Below are 23,781 nucleotides of genomic sequence, written 5' to 3' on the forward strand. Positions count from 1 at the left end.
AGGCTATGACTGACTATAACTGATGATGACTGACTATAACTGACTATAACTGACTATAACTGGCTATAACTGACTGTGACTGACTGTAACTGACTGTGACTGACTGTAACTGACTATAACTGACTATAACTGACAGTGACTAACTGTAACTGACTATAACTGACTGTAACTGACTAACTGACTGTAACTGACTATAACTGGCTATAACTGACTATGACTGACTATGACTGACTATGACTGACTATGACTGACTTTGACTGACTATGACTGACTATGACTGACTATAACTGACTATGACTGACTATGACTGACTATGACTGACTATGACTGACTATGACCGACTATAACTGACTCTGACTGACTATGACTGACTTTAACTGACTATAACTGACTATGACTGACTCTGACTGACTCTGACTGACTATAACTGACTATGACTGACTATGACTGACTATGACTGACTATGACTGACTATAACTGACTATGACTGACTATGACTGACTATAACTGACTATAACTGACTATGACTGACTATGACTGACTATGACTGACTATAACTGACTCTGACTGACTATGACTGACTTTAACTGACTATGACTGACTATGACTGACTCTGACTGACTCTGACTGACTATAACTGACTATGACTGACTATGACTGACTATGACTGACTATGACTGACTATAACTGACTATGACTGACTATGACTGACTATAACTGGATATAACTGACTATGACTGACTATAACTGACTATGACTGACTATGACTGACTCTGACTGACTATAACTGACTATGACTGACTATGACTGACTATAACTGACTATAACTGACTCTGACTGACTATAACTGACTATGACTGACTATGACTGACTATAACTGACTATAACAGGCTATGACTGACTATAACTGATGATGACTGACTATAACTGACTATAACTGACTATAACTGGCTATAACTGACTGTGACTGACTGTAACTGACTGTGACTGACTGTAACTGACTATAACTGACTATAACTGACAGTGACTAACTGTAACTGACTATAACTGACTGTAACTGACTAACTGACTGTAACTGACTATAACTGGCTATAACTGACTATGACTGACTATGACTGACTATGACTGACTATGACTGACTTTGACTGACTATGACTGACTATGACTGACTATAACTGACTATGACTGACTATGACTGACTATGACTGACTATGACTGACTATGACCGACTATGACTGACTCTGACTGACTATAACTGACTATGACTGACTATGACTGACTATAACTGACTATAACTGACTCTGACTGACTATAACTGACTATGACTTACTATGACTGACTATAACTGACTATAACAGGCTATGACTGACTATAACTGATGATGACTGACTATAACTGACTATAACTGACTATGACTGACTATGACTGACTATAACTGGCTATAACTGACTGTGACTGACTGTGACTGACTGTAACTGACTTTAACTGACTATAACTGACAGTGACTAACTGTAACTGACTATAACTAACTATAACTGACTGTAACTGACTATAACTGACTATAACTGACAGTGACTAACTGTAACTGACTGTGACTAACTATAACTGACAATAACTAACTATAACTGACTATAACTAACTATAACTGACAATAACTAACTATAACTGACTATAACTAACTATAACTGACAATAACTAACTATAACTGACTATAACTAACTATAACTGACTGTAACTGACTATAACTGACTATAACTGACAGTGACTAACTGTAACTGACTGTGACTAACTATAACTGACAATAACTAACTATAACTGACTATAACTAACTATAACTGACAATAACTAACTATAACTGACTATAACTAACTATAACTGACTGTAACTGACTGTAACTGACTATAACTGACTGTAACTGACTATAACTGACTGTAACTGACTGTGACTAACTATAACTGACTATAACTGACTGTAACTGATTGTAACTGATTGTAACTGACTGTAACTGACTTTAACTAACTATAACTGACTGTAACTGTCTGTAACTGACTATAACTAACTACAACTGACTATAACTAACTATAACTGACTGTAACTGACTGTAACTGACAGTGACTGTCTGTAACTGACTATAACTAACTACAACTGACTGTAACTAACTATAACTGACTATAACTAACTGTAACTGACTATAACTGACTGTAACGACTATAACTGACAGTGACTGTCTGTAACTGACTATAACTAACTACAACTGACTATAACTGACTATAACTGACAGTGACTAACTGTAACTGACTGTGACTAACTATAACTGACTATAACTAACTACAACTGACTGTAACTGACTATAACTGACTATAACTGACTGTAACTGACTATAACTGACTATGTGTGTATGTCGGTCAGTATGAGAGGCTGCACTGTCCCCCTGATTCTAGACTACAGTTCTCAGTAAGTCAGGAGGAGACGGGCCGGGCTGTTCTGGGCGCCCTTTTCTAGCCCCCTCTAACCAGGACCAGACTCTCAGGAACCTCTGGGCTATGATCTCATGGTGCATTGCGGGTTCCACACATCGCTGACGCTCCAAACAGATCCGCTCCACTGGCCGACACACAGACGGAGGGATGGAGGGATAGATGGATGGATGGGCCATTTGATGAGTTAGCACTCCGGTCCCCACTAGCCAGCCAGCCAGACAGCCAGCCAGCCAGGGACAGCCACGTTAGTTAAACTGGCCTAAAGCAACAACTGAACTGTCTATTGATAATGAGTTCCAGAACGATGCTGAGAGACTTTCCACTGTAGAGTCACTCAGAGCACCTAAATAGAGTCAAGCTGACCTGTGTGTCTGTGTGTGTGTGTGTATGTGTGTGTGTGTTGTCTTCTCCCCTGGCCACTAGGTGGAGCAGCAGTCTCAGTACATCCAGGGTTATAAGGTGATGTACCGGACCTCTCCAGAGGGGCATCAGAGGAGTGACTGGACTGTGTTTGAGGTGAGAACTCCAGGGGAGGACAGTACTGTGGTGCCCCAGCTCAGGAAGGGAGTCACCTACGAGTTCAAAGTTCGCCCCTTCTTCAACGAGTTCCAGGGAACAGACAGTGAGGTCAAGATAGCCAAGACTCTGGAGGAAGGTGGGTGGACGTGGGTGGACGTGTGTGTGTGTGTGTGTGTGTGTGTGTGTGTGTGTGTGTGTGTGTGTGTGTGTGTGTGTGTGTGTGTGTGTGTGTGTGTGTGTGTGTGTGTGTGTGTGTGTGTGCTCTGTGCTTGTCTTTGGAGAACAGCTCTGTGTTTGTGAAGGATTGCCAGTCCATGTGATCAGTGGTAGGGCTCATTAGCACCTGCTGGTCCTAGCAGTTCGCCACCAGACCACTCTCTCACTGGACCTATACAGAACCACTCTCTCACTGGACCTATACAGAACCACTTTCTCACTGGACCTATACAGAACCACTTTCTCACTGGACCTATACAGAACCACTCTCTCACTGGACCTATACAGAACCACTTTCTCACTGGACCTATACAGAACCACTTTCTCACTGGACCTATACAGAACCACTTTCTCACTGGACCTATACAGAACCACTTTCTCACTGGACCTATACAGAACCACTTTCTCACTGGACCTATACAGAACCACTCTCTCACTGGACCTATACAGAACCACTCTCTCACTGGACCTATACAGAACCAATGGCAAACAGGCAACCACTTGTAACTAAACAACAAACACTCCCAAACCAAACTACCTGTCCTGTCCAGAGTCTGCCTCAAGCAGGTGTTGCGACCTTTGCGACTATGCATGTGTGTGAGAACAACAGCTGTTCCCAGCAGGCGTTGCGAGTAAAGGATCATATTATGTCCTGTGGTGTTTTCTGCGTGTTAGGGCCAGATGTTGTACTGTTTGAAAACGTCCTGTGAAACCCAGAGGTTGATGAACCCAAATACTACATTCACATCAGTGCTGTGCTAATCAAATCAATTTCTATTGGTCACATACACGTGATTAGCAGATGTTATTGCGAGTGTAGCAAAAATGCTTGTGCTTCTAGCTCCGACAGTGCAGTAATATCTAACAAGTAATATCTAACAAATATCTTTGTTGATAGGCTATGATTGTGTGATTGTGGAAATCTTCTGGGGTTTGGGTGCAACCCAGAGAGAAGCATCATGATAGTCATGTGGAATGAATGAGAGAGGAGCTGACTGAAAAAAAGATAGTTTGCCAAAATGTGTGTGTGGGTGTGTGTTTTCATTTCTCCCTGTTCATTTTGTTGCTAATTGTTTTCAGAGTTCAAACACGATGCCCTCACTCCCGTGAGCAGAAATGCTTGATTTCATTACAGTGAATCAGAAAGAGATTAAGAGTGTTATGCTGTATGTTGTCATGATTAAATCACTTTAGTTATGCTCATCAGTGTAGAATCAACACCCCCCCCCCCCGCCCCAAGCGTAAACATTACAATCATCGTTCTCCTTGTTTGAATAAACAGTGATTTTCTTTTATTTCCTTAAACACTTTCTCTGAACAAAGAAAAACAGTCATTTTATTACAGACACCTAGTGAATATAGACAGTGTGACTGTTATTTCTACTTCTGCTCTCTTCTGGATAGGATCCATTTATGAGAGCAGTAGAAGTGAGGAGAGAGCAGACAGTGTGTGTTACTGTTGATGGGTGTATTACATTAACATGTGTTATTGTGTCTATCTTTCTGTCCCCAGCTCCCAGTGCAGCCCCTCGTGGGGTTACCGTCTCAGAGAGCGGGGACAATGGGACCGCCATTGTGGTCTCCTGGCAACCACCTCCAGAGGAGGAGCAGAACGGGGTGGTCCAGGAGTACAAGGTGAGAACACTGGCAGGGACTCCCAAATTCTCCCTACACACTCTGAGAGTGGTCAAAGGTAGTGTACTGAGGTACAGTAGTGTACTAAGGTAGTGTAGGTAGGGTATATCTACTATAACAACATGTTGGTCTGTAGGGTATATCTACTATAACAACATGTTGGTCTGTAGGGTATATCTACTATAACAACATGTTGGTCTGTAGGGTATATCTACTATAACAACATGTTGGTCTGTAGGGTATATCTACTATAACAACATGTTGGTCTGTAGGGTATATCTACTATAACAACATGTTGGTCTGTAGGGTATATCTACTATAACAACATGTTGGTCTGTAGGGTATATCTACTGTAGCACCATGTAAATATTTGTAGCACAGAGTGAGACAGACTGGAATGTTATGATACATAGGTAGAGGTTATCTTCTTCCTTTGTGCCTAGTGATCTCAGGTGTGGAAGAGACAGTAGGATGTTACTGTGTGTTGGGGGATGGAAATGGTTGGGAAACAGTGTCATCTTGTGGACTTGATAGATGTATACAAGGTCCTGGGAGGCTCTCTCTATTCCTTAGTGCAGGGGTATTCAACTCTTACCCTACGAGGTCCAGAGCCTGCTGGTTTTCTGTTCTACCTGATCATTAATTGCACCCAACTGGCTGTCCCGGTCTAAATCAGTCCCTTATTAGAGGTGAAGAATGGGGGGGAGCAGTAGAATTGCCCACTGGGCACAGATGTCATTTCAACGTCTATTCCAGATTGATTCAACATAATTTCATTGAAATGACGTGGAAACAACATTGATTCAACCAGAGTGTGCCCAGTGGGTGGCTTCGAGGTCCAGATTTGAATTTGAGGGCCTTAGTGGATTATTATTATTCACTAGTAGGCTACTCAAGGTCTAGACTACCTGATGTATTATCTATACAGCCATACATTATAGCCATACATTATACCCATGTATTGTATCCATAAATTATACCCATGCTGTAACGGCTGTTGCAGGGACGAGACCAAGGCGCAGCGTGGAGAGTGCTCATCATTTAATTTTAATAGAACACTTTAAACAAAACAAGATCACGAACGACAGCCAAACAGTTCTGTCAGGAACATCAACTCTAAACAGAAATTAACCACCCACAAAATCCAAAGGAATCACAGGCTGCCTAAGTATGGCTCCCAATCAGAGACAACGATATACAGCTGTCCCTGATTGAGAACCATACACGGCCAAAACAAAGAAATACAAAACATAGAAAAAGGGACATAGAATGCCCACCCTAGTCAGACCCTGGCCTAACCAAAATAGAGAACAAAACCCTCTCTATGGCCAGGGCGTGACACATGCAATATATCCATACAGTATAGCCATACAATGTATCCATACATTATAGGCATATAGTATATCCATACATTGTATCCATACATTATATCAGCCATACGTTATTGCCATACATTTTATCCATACATTGTATCCATACATTAAAGCCCTACATTATTGCCATACATTGTATCAATACATTCTAGCCATACATTATGTCCATAATTATAGCCCTACATTATAGCCATACATTATATCCACACATTGTATCCATACTGTCATGGGTGTCGTAGGGTAGAGACCAAGACGCAGCGGGAAAATATATACTCATCTTCTTTTTATTTGGTGAAGAAGGGAAACACAATAAACGTACACAAAAACAAAACGAACTGGACCGTCTTGTCAGGCAAACAGCTAAACAAGAACAAAACAGAATACAACTACCCAACAACTAACCCATGAAAACAAACTCCTAATTATAGGACCCTCAATCAGAGGCAACAATAACCAGCTGCCTCCAATTGAAGGTCCAACCCCAATTAACTAAACATAGAAATACAAAAGACTAGATAGAACATAGAAATATACTAACATAGAACAATGACTAACAAACCCCGGACTAATAAATCAAATCACCCCTCTACCTAAACACATACACAAAACACACCCTGAACCACATAAAACAAATACCCCCTGCCACGTCCTGACCAAACTATAATAACAAATAACCCCTATACTGCTCAGGACGTGTCACATACATTGTAGCCCTACATTACAGACATATTTTAAATTTTCATCCTGCTGATTAATGATGAGAGGACTGCAGGCTTGAAATCTAGATTATCATCTCTTTCTACAATGTCAGATATTGGCTCTTGGCCATTGGCCCACAAACGCCTCTTACATCATTAGAAGGGATTTCTTTGATTTCACTCTGGTTTGGTGGAAAGAGGGTTATGAATGGGAAAGACAATGTAAGAGTGTGATTATAGCAGGGAAAATAGATGAGTAAAATATTTTTGGGATGACTGCACTTGTTGCAATGTTTAATCCACTCCATCTCATTGGTCCAGGTCAGTCTAATTTTGTAGTTACATTTTTGTCATTTAGCAGGCGCTCTTATCCAGAGTAACTTAGAGTAGTGTGTATATGCATGTTTGTACTGGTCCCCCATGGGAGTCAAACGCACAACTCTGGCGTTGCCAGCGCCATGCTCTACCAACTGAGCCACACCCTCCTCTCTCTGCCCTCTCCTCCACACACCCTCCTCTCTCTGACCTCTCCTCCACACTCTCTGCCCTCTCCTCCACACCCTCCTCTCTCTGCCCTCTCCTCCACACACCCTCCTCTCTCTGCTCTCTCCTCCACACACCCTCCTCTCTCTGCTCTCTCCTCCACACACCCTCCTCTCTCTGCCCTCTCCTCCACACCCTCCTCTCTCTGACCTCTCCTCCACACACCCTCCTCTCTCTGATCTCTCCTCCACACACCCTCCTCTCTCTGCCCTCTCCTCCACACACTGTCCTCTCTCTGATCTCTCCTCCACACACCCTCCTCTCTCTACCCTCTCCTCCACACACCCTCCTCTCTCTGCCCTCTCCTCCACATACCCTCCTCTCTCTGCCCTCTCCTCCACACACCCTCCTCTCTCTGACCTCTCCTCCACACCCTCCTCTCTCTGCCCTCTCCTCCACACACTGTCCTCTCTCTGCCCTCTCCTCCACACACCCTCCTCTCTCTGATCTCTCCTCCACACACCCTCCACCCTCTCCTCCATACACCCTCCTCTCTCTGATCTCTACTCCACACACCTCCTCTCTCTGCCCTCTCCTCCACACACTGTCCTCTCTCTGCCCTCTCCTCCACACACCCTCCTCTCTCTGACCTCTCCTCCACACACCCTCCTCTCTCTGCCCTCACCTCCACACACCCTCCTCTCTCTACCCTCTCCTCCACACACCCTCCTCTCTCTGCCCTCTCCTCCACACACCCTCCTCTCTCTGACCTCTCCTCCACACACCCTCCTCTCTCTGCCCTCTCCGCCACACACCCTCCTCTCTCTACCCTCTCCTCCACACACCCTCCTCTCTCTGCCCTCTCCTCCACACACCCTCCTCTCTCTGCCCTCTCCTCCACACACCCTCCTCTCTCTGCCCTCTCCTCCACACACCCTCCTCTCTCTGCCCTCTCCTCCACACACCCTGCACCCTCTCCTCCACACACCCTCCTCTCTCTGCCCTCTCCTCCACACACCCTCCTCTCTCTGCCCTCACCTCCACACACCCTCCTCTCTCTACCCTCTCCTCCACACACCCTCCTCTCTCTGACCTCTCCTCCACACACCCTCCTCTCTCTGCCCTCTCCTCCACACACCCTCCTCTCTCTGCCCTCTCCTCCACACACCCTGCACCCTCTCCTCCTCTCTCTGACCTCTCCTCCACACACCCTCCTCTCTCTGCCCTCTCCTCCACACACCCTCCTCTCTCTGCCCTCTCCTCCACACACCCTCCTCTCTCTGCCCTCTCCTCCACACACCCTCCTCTCTCTGCCCTCTCCTCCACACACCCTCCTCTCTCTGACCTCTCCTCCACACACCCTCCTCTCTCTGACCTCTCCTCCACACACCCTCCTCTCTCTGCCCTCTCCTCCACACACCCTCCTCTCTCTGCCCTCTCCTCCACACACCCTGCACCCTCTCCTCCACACACCCTCCTCTCTCTGCCCTCTCCTCCACACACCCTCCTCTCTCTGCCCTCACCTCCACACACCCTCCTCTCTCTACCCTCTCCTCCACACACCCTCCTCTCTCTGACCTCTCCTCCACACACCCTCCTCTCTCTGCCCTCTCCTCCACACACCCTCCTCTCTCTGATCTCTCCTCCACACACCCTCCTCTCTCTGCCCTCACCTCCACACACTCTCCTCTCTCTGACCTCTCCTCCACACACCCTCCTCTCTCTGACCTCTCCTCCACACACCCTCCTTTCTCTGACCTCTCCTCCACACACCCTCCACCCTCTCCTCCACACACCCTGCTCTCTCTGACCTCTCCTCCACACACTCTCCTCTCTCTGACCTCTCCTCCACACCCTCCTCTCTCTGCCCTCTCCTCCACACACTCTCCTCTCTCTGACCTCTCCTCCACACACCCTCCTCTCTCTGACCTCTCCTCCACACACCCTCCTTTCTCTGACCTCTCCTCCACACACCCTCCACCCTCTCCTCCACACACCCTCCTCTCTCTGACCTCTCCTCCACACACCCTGCTCTCTCTGATCTCTCCTCCACACACCCTCCTTTCTCTGACCTCTCCTCCACACACCCTCCTCTCTCTGCCCTCTCCTCCATACACCCTCCTCTCTCTGCCCTCTCCGCCACACATCCTCCTCTCTCTGCCCTCTCCTCCACACACCCTCCTCTCTCTGCCCTCTCTTCCTCTCTCTACCCTCTCCTCCACACACCCTCCTCTCTGTGTCCACACATAAGTATGCTCTTTTTATTGCCCCCTCTCTGCGGCCAGCACACTCCTCATATAACATGCTGTGTGAGTACGGCCATTTTAATTGGAAAGGGTTTTTTTGTCACAGGGAATGTAGTTTAGTGATGGAAGGGGAGATACAGCACAGTCTGTTTAAAAGTTAAGCCACTGTTCATTTTCCAGGTAAATGTTTTCTGGCAATACGGTTTAGAGTAATTTCATGGTTGTTAAATCTGACGTGAGGAGTGTTCCTCGGTCATTACTGCTTCTCGTCCCTAGCGGCGCTTCTTCCAACCGCAATTCCTCAAACAGCCACACAGGCTTCTGGGGCTTTTCTATACTTCGACACGCACACGCACACACACACAAACCTCAAAACCAGGTCCATGTGTGAAGGTTGTTATCTTATGGGAGGGGGGTGTTGGATGTTGGGGTTAGCCAGGTGAAAGATGTTGGGGTTAGCCAGGTTAAAGATGTTGGGTTATCCAGGTTCAGGATGTTAGGGTTAGCCAGGTTCCAGGATGTTTAGCTTAGCCAGGTTAAAGATGTTGGGGTTAGCCAGGTTCAGGATGTTGGGGTTAGACAGGTTCAGGATGTTGAGGTTAGCCAGGTTAATGATGTTGGGGTTAGCCAGGTTCAGGATGTTAGGGTTAGCCAGGTTAAAGATTTTGGGGTTAGCCAGGTTCAGGGTGTTGGGATTAGCCAGGTTCAGGATGTTGGGATTAGCCAGGTTCAGGATGTTGAGGTTAGACAGGTTCAGGATGTTGAGGTTAGACAGGTTCAGGATGTTGGGGTTAGACAGGTTCAGGATGTTGGGGTTAGCCAGGTTAAATATGTTGGGGTTAGCCAGGTTCAGGATGTTGGGGTTAGCCAGGTTAAATATGTTGGGGTTAGCCAGGTTCAGGATGTTGGGGTTAGACAGGTTCAGGATGTTGAGGTTAGCCAGGTTAATGATGTTGGGGTTAGCCAGGTTCAGGATGTTAGGGTTAGCCAGGTTAAAGATGTTGGGGTTAGCCAGGTTCAGGATGTTGGGGTTAGCCAGGTTAATGATGTTGGGGTTAGCCAGGTTAATGATGTTGGGGTTAGCCAGGTTCAGGATGTTGGGATTGACAGGTTCAGGATGTTGGGGTTAGCCAGGTTCATGATGTTGGGGTTAGCCAGGTTAATGATGTTGGGGTTAGCCAGGTTAAAGATGTTGGGGTTAGCCAGGTTCAGGATGTTGGGGTTAGCCAGGTTAATGATGTTGGGGTTAGCCAGGTTAAAGATGTTGGGGTTAGCCAGGTTCAGGATGTTGGGGTTAGCCAGGTTAATGATGTTGGGGTTAGCCAGCTTCAGGATGTTGGGATTGACAGGTTCAGGATGTTGGGGTTAGCCAGGTTCAGGATGTTGGGATTGACAGGGTCAGGATGTTGGGGTTAGCCAGGTTCATGATGTTGGGGTTAGCCAGGTTCAGGATGTTGGGGTTAGCCAGGTTAAAGATGTTGGGTTTAGCCAGGTTAAAGATGTTGGGGTTAGCCAGGTTAAAGATGTTGGGGTTAGCCAGGTTCAGGATGTTGGGGTTAGCCAGGTTAAAGATGTTGGGTTTAGCCAGGTTCAGGATGTTGGGGTTAGCCAGGTTAAAGATGTTGGGGTTAGCCAGGTTAAAGATGTTGGGGTTAGCCAGGTTCAGGATGTTGGGGTTAGCCAGGTTAAAGATGTTGGGTTTAGCCAGGTTCAGGATGTTGGGGTTAGCCAGGTTAAAGATGTTGGGGTTAGCCAGGTTAAAGATGTTGGGGTTAGCCAGGTTCAGGATGTTGGGGTTAGCCAGGTTCAGGATGTTGGGGTTAGCCAGGTTCAGGATGTTGGGGTTAGCCAGGTTCAGGATGTTGAGGTTAGCCAGGTTCAGGATGTTGGGGACAGCCAGGTTAAATATGTTGGGGTTAGCCAGGTTCAGGATGTTGAGGTTAGCCAGGTTCAGGATGCTGGGGTTAGCCAGGTTCAAGATGTTGGGGTTAGCCACCCTCACGCTGAGGTGAATGTATGAAGCTCTGTGTGATCCTGGATTGAGTTAGCCTGTTAGAGCCCTGGTTTGAGTTAGCCTGAGAGAGCCCTGGATTGAGTTAGCCTGAGAGAGCCCTGGGTTGAGTTAGCCTGCGAGAGCCCTGGGTTGAATTAGCCTGAGAGAGCCCTGGATTGAGTTAGCCTGAGAGAGCCCTGGATTGAGTTAGCCTGAGGGAGCCCTGGATTGAGTTAGCCTGAGAGAGCCCTGGATTGAGTTAGCCTGAGAGAGCCCTGGTTTGAGTTAGCCTGAGAGAGCCCTGGTTTGAGTTAGCCTGAGAGAGCCCTGGATTGAGTTAGCCTGAGAGAGCCCTGGATTGAGTTAGCCTGAGAGAGCCCTGGTTTGAGTTAGCCTGAGAGAGCCCTGGGTTGAGTTAGCCTGAGAGAGCCCTGGGTTGAATTAGCCTGAGAGAGCCCTCGCTCCTCCCTGTGAGTGGCTGCCAGCCCTGAGCTGCTGCTGCAGTAGGATTATGGAGGTGATTACTAATCCACACTTTGTTTTTCATGGGGTTAGGGTTCACTCACTCAGGCAGGGGGTTATGGCTACCACAGATAATACTGACTCTGTGTGGAACACACCCCAAAAAAACAGAAGAATGTGTCCCAGTGTTTTTATATATGGAATACTAGGGTCGAATAGTTCAATCTGCACTGTGTGCTGAAATGTTGCATTAGCATCAACCAGCAACTTGCCATACTTGTCACACCACCATCAGAACACAGTTATAAGGTCTTCGCTCTCTCTCTCTGTCCTGTCAGATCTGGTGTTTGGGGAATGAGAGCAGATACCATATCAACCGTACAGTGGACGGCTCTACCTTCTCCTTGCTGATCTCCAGCCTGGCTCCAGGGATCCGTTACAGTGTGGAGGTCGCAGCCAGCACTGGGGCAGGCCCAGGGGTCAAGTCTGACGTCACCTTCTTCCAGATAGGTGAGTGGAGGAGAACTCCGGTCTGCATTTCTCTGCAGGAGTTCCAAATAAGATTATTCTCCCTCAGGTGGAAGAGGAGGAAGAGGAGGGGTATGTCCTTCTACTATGTGTCCTCACTTGTTAACTCCATACAGCGTGGATTCCAAGGCTTACTGCCTAATAACTTCCCCACCTTCTTTAACTGCAATGGCTGGAAAATAGTCAATGGACATTTTGTAGTATTGACTTCCCTTTAATCTCAGTCTAAAGAGCACACTAATCCACATTTACGGTTGTCATATGAATATTAAAGGAGTATTATGACATTGTTTTACAATGTTGCACCTGTTCTGTCTAAAACAGTGGTTAGATGTGTAATTGAAATGATTACCGTACCAATTATATCCACGTCAGCCCTCATATACAATCCTTGATGAGCAGGACTGACAGTGACACTCATAATGTTAATATATTTTAATGCCGTGTTTACCACTCTGTCGGTGTACAGCCTCAATGGTTTTCACCTGACTGACATTGTGATGAAACGTTACATGAGATTCCTGCTTGGCAGCAGGGCAGTGCCTGTAGCTTGGCTGCCCCACCCTGCTGTGATCTGATCTGCTCTGCTCCGTTCCGTTCTCCAGTCAAGGAGGCAGTGTTCTAGTGTTTAACAAGAGCAATAAACCAGGAACTCTAGCACCAGTGTGTGTTTTGAGATGGCATGTTTTTATTTAACCCTTTATTAACTTGTCTGTCAAGATCACAATACTGGAGGATCCAATGTAGCACGTTTTCTTTCTTCTGACAAATCCCCTCTCTCTCCATATGTCATGTGGAGAGTCAAGACCAGCTACAGTGCACGTGTAGTCTATGTATGTACAGTATAGCACTGTTGATACCTGGCACATCAGTCAGTCATGCCTTTACGTCCTTACACAGGATGCATTATAGCTACATGGGATGAATGTAATTCAGTCTTCCCTCTTATAGCCCAGGCTATTTAAGATCCTACGTTAGAATACTCCACAGATCTGAGCTGCCACAAATCTGCTCACGGTAACGGAGGAATACATGATAACAACATGAAACAGCGTTGATGGGTGCTTGGTAGAGGGACAGCTGTGTGTCTGTGTGTGTTAACGTGGGCTGGGATGGGCATGGAGAAGCAGGAAGCTGTGACTGATACCATTTCTTTCACTTGAGGACTTCCATCGGCGCCTGTTGCCCCTGCGGGACCAGCGCTTCACCCTAATGCATTTGTCACACTTTGGGCTTGTTTGTGTCATGGCACAGCAGCCCAGATACCTGTCAAGTCCCTGAGGATTGTTTAGTCACATTGGTACTCTGCTTCCCTCCTCAGAGAAACAGGCATGAAATCCACATAGTAGTGGGGGAGGAGAGAAGAGAGAGAGGGAGAGAGGGAGAGATGGGTAGCAACACTGGAACTTTGGAGACCCGTTTGTGTCTGACAGAGTGAGTCTATAAATATTAAAGTGGTTGCAACATGAAACAAGAGAGAGAGAAAAAAACGAGATGAAGAAAGTTAGAAACTAAGTTGAACATGAAGAAATTGCTTAGGGGAGACAAACGAGCACTCTTTCATGTGAGGCATGGGAGAGAAACACAGAGAGACTAGACAGATGAAGAACACAGGCGTTTGTTGTGTGATCACTTGTTCTGACGGTTCATTTTGAGTAGTAGACAAGTAGCAACAGCTAACAGAAAGACATACCCAGGTTACACATTCAAGTGCTATAGTGTGCTAATGACTAGTACTATGTTTATATTAGTACTACTGTGACCTCATTCAGTGTAATAATAACTAATAGAATATTGCTCAGTGTGTGATCATACTTCTTTAAGTCTTCCTGGGTGTGTAGAACATTCCAGGTAGTGTGCTTCCTGGTTCAACTCTGATACGAATAGATTATGTTTAAATCTCCTGGGTTGAGACCTTTTGTCTATTCACCTGTCATTGTTGACTGGGCTCAGTTCTGGGATCAGTTGTGGGATCAGTTCTGAAAGCCTTTTATAATAGAGCGAGACCGCTCCATCTCTGCAGCTCCACAGCCCAGGCCCAGCCTTACACTCACCTGCAGAGATGAAATAAGTATTTTGTGTGTCTGAAGAAAAGAGAACGTTCATATTTATGCCCTTCGCTGACTTCATTTAGCTTTTTCTACCCCCTCTTTCATATCTTTCCCCATTTCAGGCTTTTCCCCTCGTTTTGGAGTTTTGCAGCGGTCTAAGGCACTGCATCTCAGTGCTAGAGGTGTCACTACAGACCCTGGTTTGATCCCAGGGTGTATCACAACCGGCAGTGATTGGGAGTCCCATAGGGCAGCGCACAATTGGCCAAGCGTTGTCCGGGTTTGGCCAGGGTAGGCCGTCATTGCAAATAAGAATTTGCTCTTAACTGACTTGCCTAGTTAAATAAAGGTTAAATAAACATTTTAAAATAATTATGTTTAGAATAACATGCCCTTTCTTCTCTTTCTCCCTTACTTCTTCCCATTTCCTCCCTTCATTTCTTCTCCCTTGTCCTTTCCTGTGCACTTTCCGCCTCTGACACTCAACCTGCTCTCGCCCTCTGTCATTCCTGACTTTCTCCCTTCATTCCTCCTAATCCATTCTTTGCATCTTCACCATCTCTTACTGTCTCCTCTATGCCTTTTTCTCCCCATTCCAACACTCTCTCTTTCCTCTTCCATCACTACCTCACCTTCTCACCCCTTTCCTCTCATCTCCTCACCCTGTACCCCTCTCCTCACCCTGTACCCCTCTCCTCACCCTGTACCCCTCTCCTCACCCTGTACCCCTCTCCTCACCCTGTACCCCTCTCCTCACCCTATACCCCTCTCCTCACCCTATACCCCTCTCCTCCCCCTGTACCCCTCTCCTCACCCTGTACCCCTCTCCTCCCCCTGTACCCCTCTCCTCACCCTGTACACCTCTCCTCACCCTGTACACCTCTCCTCACCCTATACCCCTCTCCTCCCCCTGTACACCTCTCCTCACCCTATACCCCTCTCCTCCCCTGTACCCCTCTCCTCACCCTGTACCCCTCTCCTCACCCTGTACCCCTCTCCTCCCCCTGTACCCCTCTCCTCACCCTGTACACCTCTCCTCACCCTGTACACCTCTCCTCACCCTATACCCCTCTCCTCCCCTGTACACCTCTCCTCACCCTATACCCCTCTCCTCACCCTGTACCCCTCTCCTCACCCTATACCCCTCTCCTCACCCTGTACACCTCTCCTCACCCTATACCCCTCTCCTCCCCCTGTACACCTCTCCTCACCCTATACCCCTCTCCTCACCCTGTACCCCTCTCCTCCCCCTGTACCCCTCTCCTCACCCTGTACCCCTCTCCTCACCCTGTACCCCTCTCCTCACCCTGTACCCCTCTCCTCCCCCTGTACCCCTCTCCTCACCCTGTACACCTCTCCTCACCCTGTACACCTCTCCTCACCCTGTACCCCTCTCCTCCCCCTGTACACCTCTCCTCACCCTATACCCCTCTCCTCCCCCTGTACCCCTCTCCTCACCCTGTACCCCTCTCCTCACCCTGTACCCCTCTCCTCCCCCTGTACCCCTCTCCTCACCCTGTACACCTCTCCTCACCCTGTACACCTCTCCTCACCCTATACCCCTCTCCTCCCCTGTACACCTCTCCTCACCCTATACCCCTCTCCTCACCCCTGTACCCCTCTCCTCACCCTATACCCCTCTCCTCACCCTGTACACCTCTCCTCACCCTATACCCCTCTCCTCCCCTGTACACCTCTCCTCACCCTGTACCCCTCTCCTCCCCCTGTACCCCTCTCCTCACCCTGTACACCTCTCCTCACCCTGTACACCTCTCCTCACCCTGTACCCCTCTCCTCACCCTGTACCCCTCTCCTCACCCTATACCCCTCTCCTCACCCTGTACCCCTCTCCTCCCCCTGTACCCCTCTCCTCACCCTGTACCCCTCTCCTCACCCTGTACCCCTCTCCTCCCCTGTACCCCTCTCCTCACCCTGTACCCCTCTCCTCACACTGTACACCTCTCCTCCCCCTGTACACCTCTCCTCACCCTGTACACCTCTCCTCCCCCTGTACACCTCTCCTCACACTGTACACCTCTCCTCCCCCTGTACACCTCTCCTCACCCTGTACACCTCTCCTCCCCCTGTACCCCTCTCCTCACCCTGTACACCTCTCCTCACCCTGTACACCTCTCCTCCCCCTGTACCCCTCTCCTCACCCTGTACACCTCTCCTCACCCTGTACACCTCTCCTCCCCCTGTACCCCTCTCCTCACCCTGTACCCCTCTCCTCACCCTGTACCCCTCTCCTCACCCTGTACACCTCTCCTCACACTGTACACCTCTCCTCCCCTGTACACCTCTCCTCACCCTGTACACCTCTCCTCCCCCTGTACCCCTCTCCTCACCCTGTACACCTCTCCTCACCCTGTACACCTCTCCTCCCCTGTACCCCTCTCCTCACCCTGTACACCTCTCCTCACCCTGTACCCCTCTCCTCACCCTGTACACCTCTCCTCACCCTGTACACCTCTCCTCACCCTATACCCCTCTCCTCCCCTGTACACCTCTCCTCACCCTATACCCCTCTCCTCCCCCTGTACACCTCTCCTCACCCTATACCCCTCTCCTCCCCCTGTACACCTCTCCTCACCCTATACCCCTCTCCTCCCCCTGTACACCTCTCCTCACCCTATACCCCTCTCCTCCCCCTGTACACCTCTCCTCACCCTGTACACCTCTCCGCACCCTGTACACCTCTCCTCACCCTATACCCCTCTCCTCCCCCTGTACACCTCTCCTCACCCTGTACACCTCTCCTCCCCTGTACACCTCTCCTCACCCTATACCCCTCTCCTCCCCCTGTACACCTCTCCTCACCCTGTACACCTCTCCTCCCCCTGTACACCTCTCCTCCCCCTGTACACCTCTCCTCCCCCTGTACACCTCTCCTCACCCTGTACACCTCTCCTCACCCTGTACACCTCTCCTCACCCTATACCCCTCTCCTCCCCCTGTACACCTCTCCTCACCCTGTACCCCTCTCCTCACCCTATACCCCTCTCCTCACCCTGTACCCCTCTCCTCACCCTATACCCCTCTCCTCACCCTGTACACCTCTCCTCACCCTATACCCCTCTCCTCACCCTATACCCCTCTCCTCCCCCTGTACACCTCTCCTCACCCTATACCCCTCTCCTCCCCCTGTACCCCTCTCCTCCCCCTGTACCCCTCTCCTCACCCTGTACACCTCTCCTCACCCTGTACACCTCTCCTCACCCTGTACACCTCTCCTCACCCTGTACACCTCTCCTCCCCCTGTACACCTCTCCTCCCCCTGTACACCTCTCCTCACCCTGTACACCTCTCCTCACCCTGTACTACTCTCCTCACCCTGTACCCCTCTCCTCACCCTGTACACCTCTCCTCACCCTATACCCCTCTCCTCACCCTATACCCCTCTCCTCCCCTGTACCCCTCTCCTCACCCTGTACACCTCTCCTCACCCTGTACACCTCTCCTCACCCTGTACACCTCTCCTCACCCTGTACACCTCTCCTCACCCTGTACACCTCTCCTCACCCTGTACCCCTCTCCTCACCCTGTACACCTCTCCTCACCCTGTACACCTCTCCTCACCCTGTACCCCTCTCCTCCCCCTGTACCCCTCTCCTCACCCTGTACACCTCTCCTCACCCTGTACACCTCTCCTCCCCCTGTACACCTCTCCTCCCCCTGTACACCTCTCCTCACCCTGTACACCTCTCCTCACCCTGTACACCTCTCCTCACCCTGTACCCCTCTCCTCACCCTGTACACCTCTCCTCACCCTATACCCCTCTCCTCCCCTGTACACCTCTCCTCACCCTGTACCCCTCTCCTCACCCTGTACACCTCTCCTCCCCCTGTACACCTCTCCTCACCCTGTACCCCTCTCCTCACCCTGTACACCTCTCCTCACCCTGTACCCCTCTCCTCACCCTGTACACCTCTCCTCACCCTGTACACCTCTCCTCACCCTGTACCCCTCTCCTCACCCTGTACACCTCTCCTCACCCTATACCCCTCTCCTCCCCCTGTACACCTCTCCTCACCCTATACCCCTCTCCTCCCCCTGTACCCCTCTCCTCACCCTGTACACCTCTCCTCACCCTGTACACCTCTCCTCACCCTGTACACCTCTCCTCCCCCTGTACACCTCTCCTCCCCCTGTACACCTCTCCTCACCCTGTACACCTCTCCTCCCCCTGTACACCTCTCCTCACCCTGTACACCTCTCCTCCCCCTGTACACCTCTCCTCACCCTGTACACCTCTCCTCACCCTGTACACCTCTCCTCCCCCTGTACACCTCTCCTCACCCTGTACACCTCTCCTCACCCTGTACCCCTCTCCTCACCCTATACCCCTCTCCTCACCCTGTACACCTCTCCTCACCCTATACCCCTCTCCTCACCCTATACCCCTCTCCTCACCCTGTACCCGTTTTCTCACCCTGTACACCTCTCCTCACCCTATACCCCTCTCCTCACCCTGTACCCCTCTCCTCACCCTATACCCCTCTCCTCACCCTGTACACCTCTCCTCCCCCTGTACACCTCTCCTCACCCTGTACACCTCTCCTCACCCTGTACCCCTCTCCTCCCCCTGTACACCTCTCCTCACCCTGTACACCTCTCCTCACCCTGTACCCCTCTCCTCACCCTGTACCCCTCTCCTCCCCCTGTACACCTCTCCTCCCCCTATACCCCTCTCCTCCCCCTATACCCCTCTCCTCACCCTATACCCCTCTCCTCACCCTGTACACCTCTCCTCACCCTATACCCCTCTCCTCACCCTGTACCCCTCTCCTCACCCTATACCCCTCTCCTCACCCTGTACACCTCTCCTCACCCTATACCCCTCTCCTCACCCTGTACACCTCTCCTCACCCTTCTCTCACCCTCTTTTTTCTCTTACCCTTTCGTATTCCTGCCCTGACTCCTCTCACCTCCTCACCCTCCACCCCTCTTTCACCCCATCCCATCCTCTCTACCCCTCTCCTCTCTCCCCTTCTCCTCTCCTCTCCTCTCCCCTCTCCTCTCCTCCCCTCTCTCCTCTCACCTCTCACCTCTCACATCCTCATCCTCTACCTCTATTTCACCCTTCTCAAATTCCATCCTCTCTCCCCCTGTAGACTCGTCGGGGCGTATGACGGAGGGTGTGTTGGAGCCAGAGAACACCCTGTCCCAGCAGATCAGTGAGGTGGTGAAGCAGCCGGCCTTCATAGCGGGGATAGGAGCGGCCTGTTGGATCATCCTCATGGTGTTCAGTATCTGGCTCTACCGACAGCGTAAGAAGAGGAGTGGCCTCAGCACAAACTACGCAGGCATCCGCAAGGGTCAGTACAACATGCCTCACCTAATAGCAGCACACTGGATTCACTTGCTCAAAGTGTCCTCAAGCACTGATCTAGGATCAGGTTAACAAACACCAAATGGAACAGTTAATAGGATGAAGAATAGAATAGCTGGTCTTGTATCAGTGATTAAGGGGCATTGTGTGATTCCTACTACTCCATCCATGTAGGGACTCTCATCTGAGCTCTCAACTGCAGCCCTCCATCCCCTCCATCCCCTCCATCCCCCCAGCAATCCCTCCATCCCCTCTGTCCCCTCCATCCCCCCAGCAATCCCTCCATCCCCCCAGCCATCCCTCCATCCCCTCCATCCCCCCAGCCATCCCTCCGTCCCCTCCGTCCCCTCAGCAATCCCTCCGTCCCCTCCGTCCCCTCAGCAATCCCTCCGTCCCCTCCGTCCCCTCAGCAATCCCTCTGTCCCCTCCGTCCCCTATATCCCCTCAGCAATCCCTCCGTCCCCTCAGCCATTTCCCTCCATCCCCTCCGTCCCCTCCATCCCCTCAGCCATCCCTCCATCCCCTCCATCCCCCAGCCATCCCTCCATCCCCTCCATCCCCTCCGTCCCCTCAGCCATCCCTCCGTCCCCTCAGCCGTCCCCTCCATCCCCTCCGTCCCCTCCATCCCCTCAGCCATCCCTCCGTCCCCTCCATCCCCTCAGCCATCCCTCCGTCCCCTCCATCCCCTCAGCCATCCCTCCGTCCCCTCATCCCCTCAGCAATCCCTCCATCCCCTCAGGAATCCCTCCTCTCATATTAAAAGTCTTGCACCATACTGTGCCATTTGAGTTGAGGTGAGGTCTACCATCTGAAAATGGTCCCTAGTACTTTGAGAAAGTTAAAAGCCCTTGAACATCTGCAGCTGAAAAATGGACCTGTCTCCTGCATAATGTCTTTCTATTCTGTTTTATATTTCCCTCTCTCTGATCCTGCCAGGGTGTTTTTGTGTGTGTAGTTCTTCTTTTGAAGTGCATCTTCCGGTCCCACCAGTTTCTGTTAGCAGTTCCCACCGGAATGTGTCTGGAAAGACAGAACAACTTGCTACGACGAGCATAAATCAAGGAGAAACAAAAAAAATTTAAGCTTGAAGTATACTTTTAGAATAGTTTTCAGTGAAAGCAGTCAAATGACTGAGTTTCAGTCAAATGACTGTTAGAGTTTGAAACATTGTGTCATACTGTCGCAAGAGATTCCTTACCATACAACTGTTTTTCATTCTCTATCCATGGGTTTAGTACTCAGTATCAGATGCTCTGTGCTCTCTAGGAGAGGACACTGCTTACCTCACCTGCAGTGGGTTTACCTGTTCTCATGTGACAGGGTTCAGTACATGCCAAACCTCTGCCCACAATAGTTTAAGGATATAATGGAGTGTTGTCAGGCTCTCATTTCTGGACTGCCTGGTTTAATATGTGGCTGGCTGCAGGCGATGCAGCTGCTGCCTGCCTTTCCCATACCCTCCCCAAACCCCTACCTCCTTCTGCTGGACTCAGGTACACTGCTGACTGGCAGGGTCAGGAGAGGTACACCATTCAACCTAGAGACACGGACAATATACTGGTTTAAGTCTGAATCGACCTCTGTCATACTCATACTCTGCCTATCGGGAGTCATGGAAACCTGGATCCATCTAGAAACCCTGTCCTTGCTTTGGAAAACCTTTGTTTCTGGCCTTGGTGGTTTATACCTCGGCGCTCTATCATGGATGAACATTAATATGGGTTTATAGTGAACATACTGGAGTTTGGTATCTCTACAGACTTACATAACTTACAGCAGAGGCCTTGATTTGCATAAGGAATAAGGTCTCTGTGTATATGTTGGATGCTGACTGCATTGTGTGCTACAGTAGTGTGATTAAGTTCTGCTCTGTGTTGCTATGGTGAGACAGATGATGAGGTCCCAGGGTTGGTCATCTTCATGGAAAAGGATTGTGTGGTATGTTAAAAATAAATCAATGCCCACATGTTATGCCCACATACAAGACTTTTAATACTAGAACAGCCAGGCCTCATGGGACCTCAGTTTGAGCCAATGAGCAGTCATTTTGACTGCAACATTCTAACAGTGTAATAAATGTATTCAATATATGCAATCGCAAAAATAATATTTTGGTTGTTAGAATTAGAATATAAAGATGCCTTTTTTCAAAGTAAACAATAGCATTTTCATTAGTTTATGTTACTGTACACTTTCTACTGCCAGATACTCAGGTGCTCAGAGGGGGGATACTGTAGAGGCTGAGGTTGGTAGAGAGAGAGGGGCTACTGTAGAGGCTGAGGTTGGGAGAGAGAGAGGGGCTGCTGTAGAGGCTGAGTTGGAGAGAGAGTGAGAGAGAGAGGGGATACTGTAGAGGCTGAGGTTGGAGAGAGAGAGGGGCTACTGTAGAGGCTGAGGTTGGGAGAGAGAGAGGGGGTGCTGTAGAGACTGAGGTTGGAGAGAAGGGGATACTGTAGAGGCTGAGATTGGGAGAGAGAGAGGAGCTACTGTAGAGGCTGAGGTTGGTAGAGAGAGAGGCTACTGTAGAGGCTGAGGTTGGTAGAGAGAGAGGGGCTACTGTAGAGCCTGAGGTTGGTAGAGAGAGAGAGAGAGACTGCTGTAGAGATTGGTAGAGAGAGAGAGAGGATATTGTAGAGGCTGAGGTTGGTAGAGAGAGAGAGAGGATACTGTAGAGGCTAAGGTTGGAGAGAGAGGGGATACTGTAGAGGTTGAGGTTGGGAGAGAGAGAGGAGCTACTGTAGAGGCTGAGGTTGGGAGAGAGAGAGAGGGGATACTGTCGAGTCTGAGATTGGAAGAGAGAGAGGGAGGCTACTGTAGAGGTTGAGTTTGGTAGAGATAGAGGGCTACTGTAGAGGCTGAGATTGTTAGAGGGTGAGGGGCTGCTGTAGAGGCTGATGTTGGTAGAGAGAGAGGGCTACTGTAGAGACTGAGGTTGGTAGAGAGAGTGGGGCTACTGTAGAGGCTGAGAATGGTAGAGAGAGAGGAGATACTGTAGAGGCTGAGGTTGGTAGAGAGTGAGTGGCTACTGTAGAGGCTGAGGTTGGTAGAGAGAGAGAGAGAGAGAGGGTACTCTAGAGGCTAAGGTTGGAGAGAGAGGGGATACTGTAGAGGCTGAGGTTGGTAGAGAGAGTGGGACTAATGTAGAGGCTGAGATTGGTAGAGAGAGAGGGGCTACTGTAGAGGCTGAGGTTGGTAGAGAGAGAGGCTACTGTAGAGGCTGAGATTGGTAGAGTGAGAGGGGCTACTGTATAGGCTGAGGTTGGTAGAGAGAGAGAGACTACTGTAGAGGCTGAGGTTGGTAGAGAGAGAGAGGCTACTGTAGAGGCTGAGGTTGGTAGAGAGAGAGGCTACTGTAGAGGCTGAGGTTGGTTGAGAGAGAGGCTACTGTAGAGGCTGAGGTTGGTAGAGAGAGAGAGGCTACTGTAGAGGCTGAGGTTGGTAGAGGGAGAGAGAGAGAGGCTACTGTAGAGGCTGAGGTGGTAGAGAGAGAGAGTCTACTGTAGAGGCTGAGGTGGGGAGAGAGAGAGAGAATACTGTAGAGGCTGAGGTGGGGAGAGAGAGAGGAGCTACTGTAGAGGCTGAGGTTGGTAGAGTGAGAGAGGTTACTGTAGAGGCTGAGGTTGGTAGAGAGAGAGAGAGAGAGAGAGAGGCTACTGTAGAGGCTGAGGTGGGGAGAGAGAGAGGAGATAATGTAGAGGCTGAGGTTGGTAGAGTGAGAGAGAATACTGTAGAGGCTGAGGTTGGTAGAGAGAGAGTTTACTGTA

General features: G+C 49.6%; 1 protein-coding gene across 1 annotated transcript in view; it reads left to right on the forward strand.

Annotated features, from left to right (window-relative positions):
- LOC106613194 (roundabout homolog 1) overlaps positions 1-23,781 on the forward strand; it is a 333,867-nt gene that overhangs the window by 258,214 nt on the left and 51,872 nt on the right. The window contains exons 15-18 of the mRNA XM_014215221.2: positions 2,904-3,135; positions 4,729-4,850; positions 12,444-12,615; positions 19,800-20,003. Of these exons, the coding sequence (XP_014070696.2) occupies positions 2,904-3,135; positions 4,729-4,850; positions 12,444-12,615; positions 19,800-20,003 (730 nt within the window). The remainder of the gene's footprint in view (positions 1-2,903; positions 3,136-4,728; positions 4,851-12,443; positions 12,616-19,799; positions 20,004-23,781) is intronic.

Source organism: Salmo salar, chromosome ssa09, assembly GCF_905237065.1.
Source record: "Salmo salar chromosome ssa09, Ssal_v3.1, whole genome shotgun sequence".
Classification (NCBI taxonomy): domain Eukaryota; kingdom Metazoa; phylum Chordata; class Actinopteri; order Salmoniformes; family Salmonidae; genus Salmo; species Salmo salar.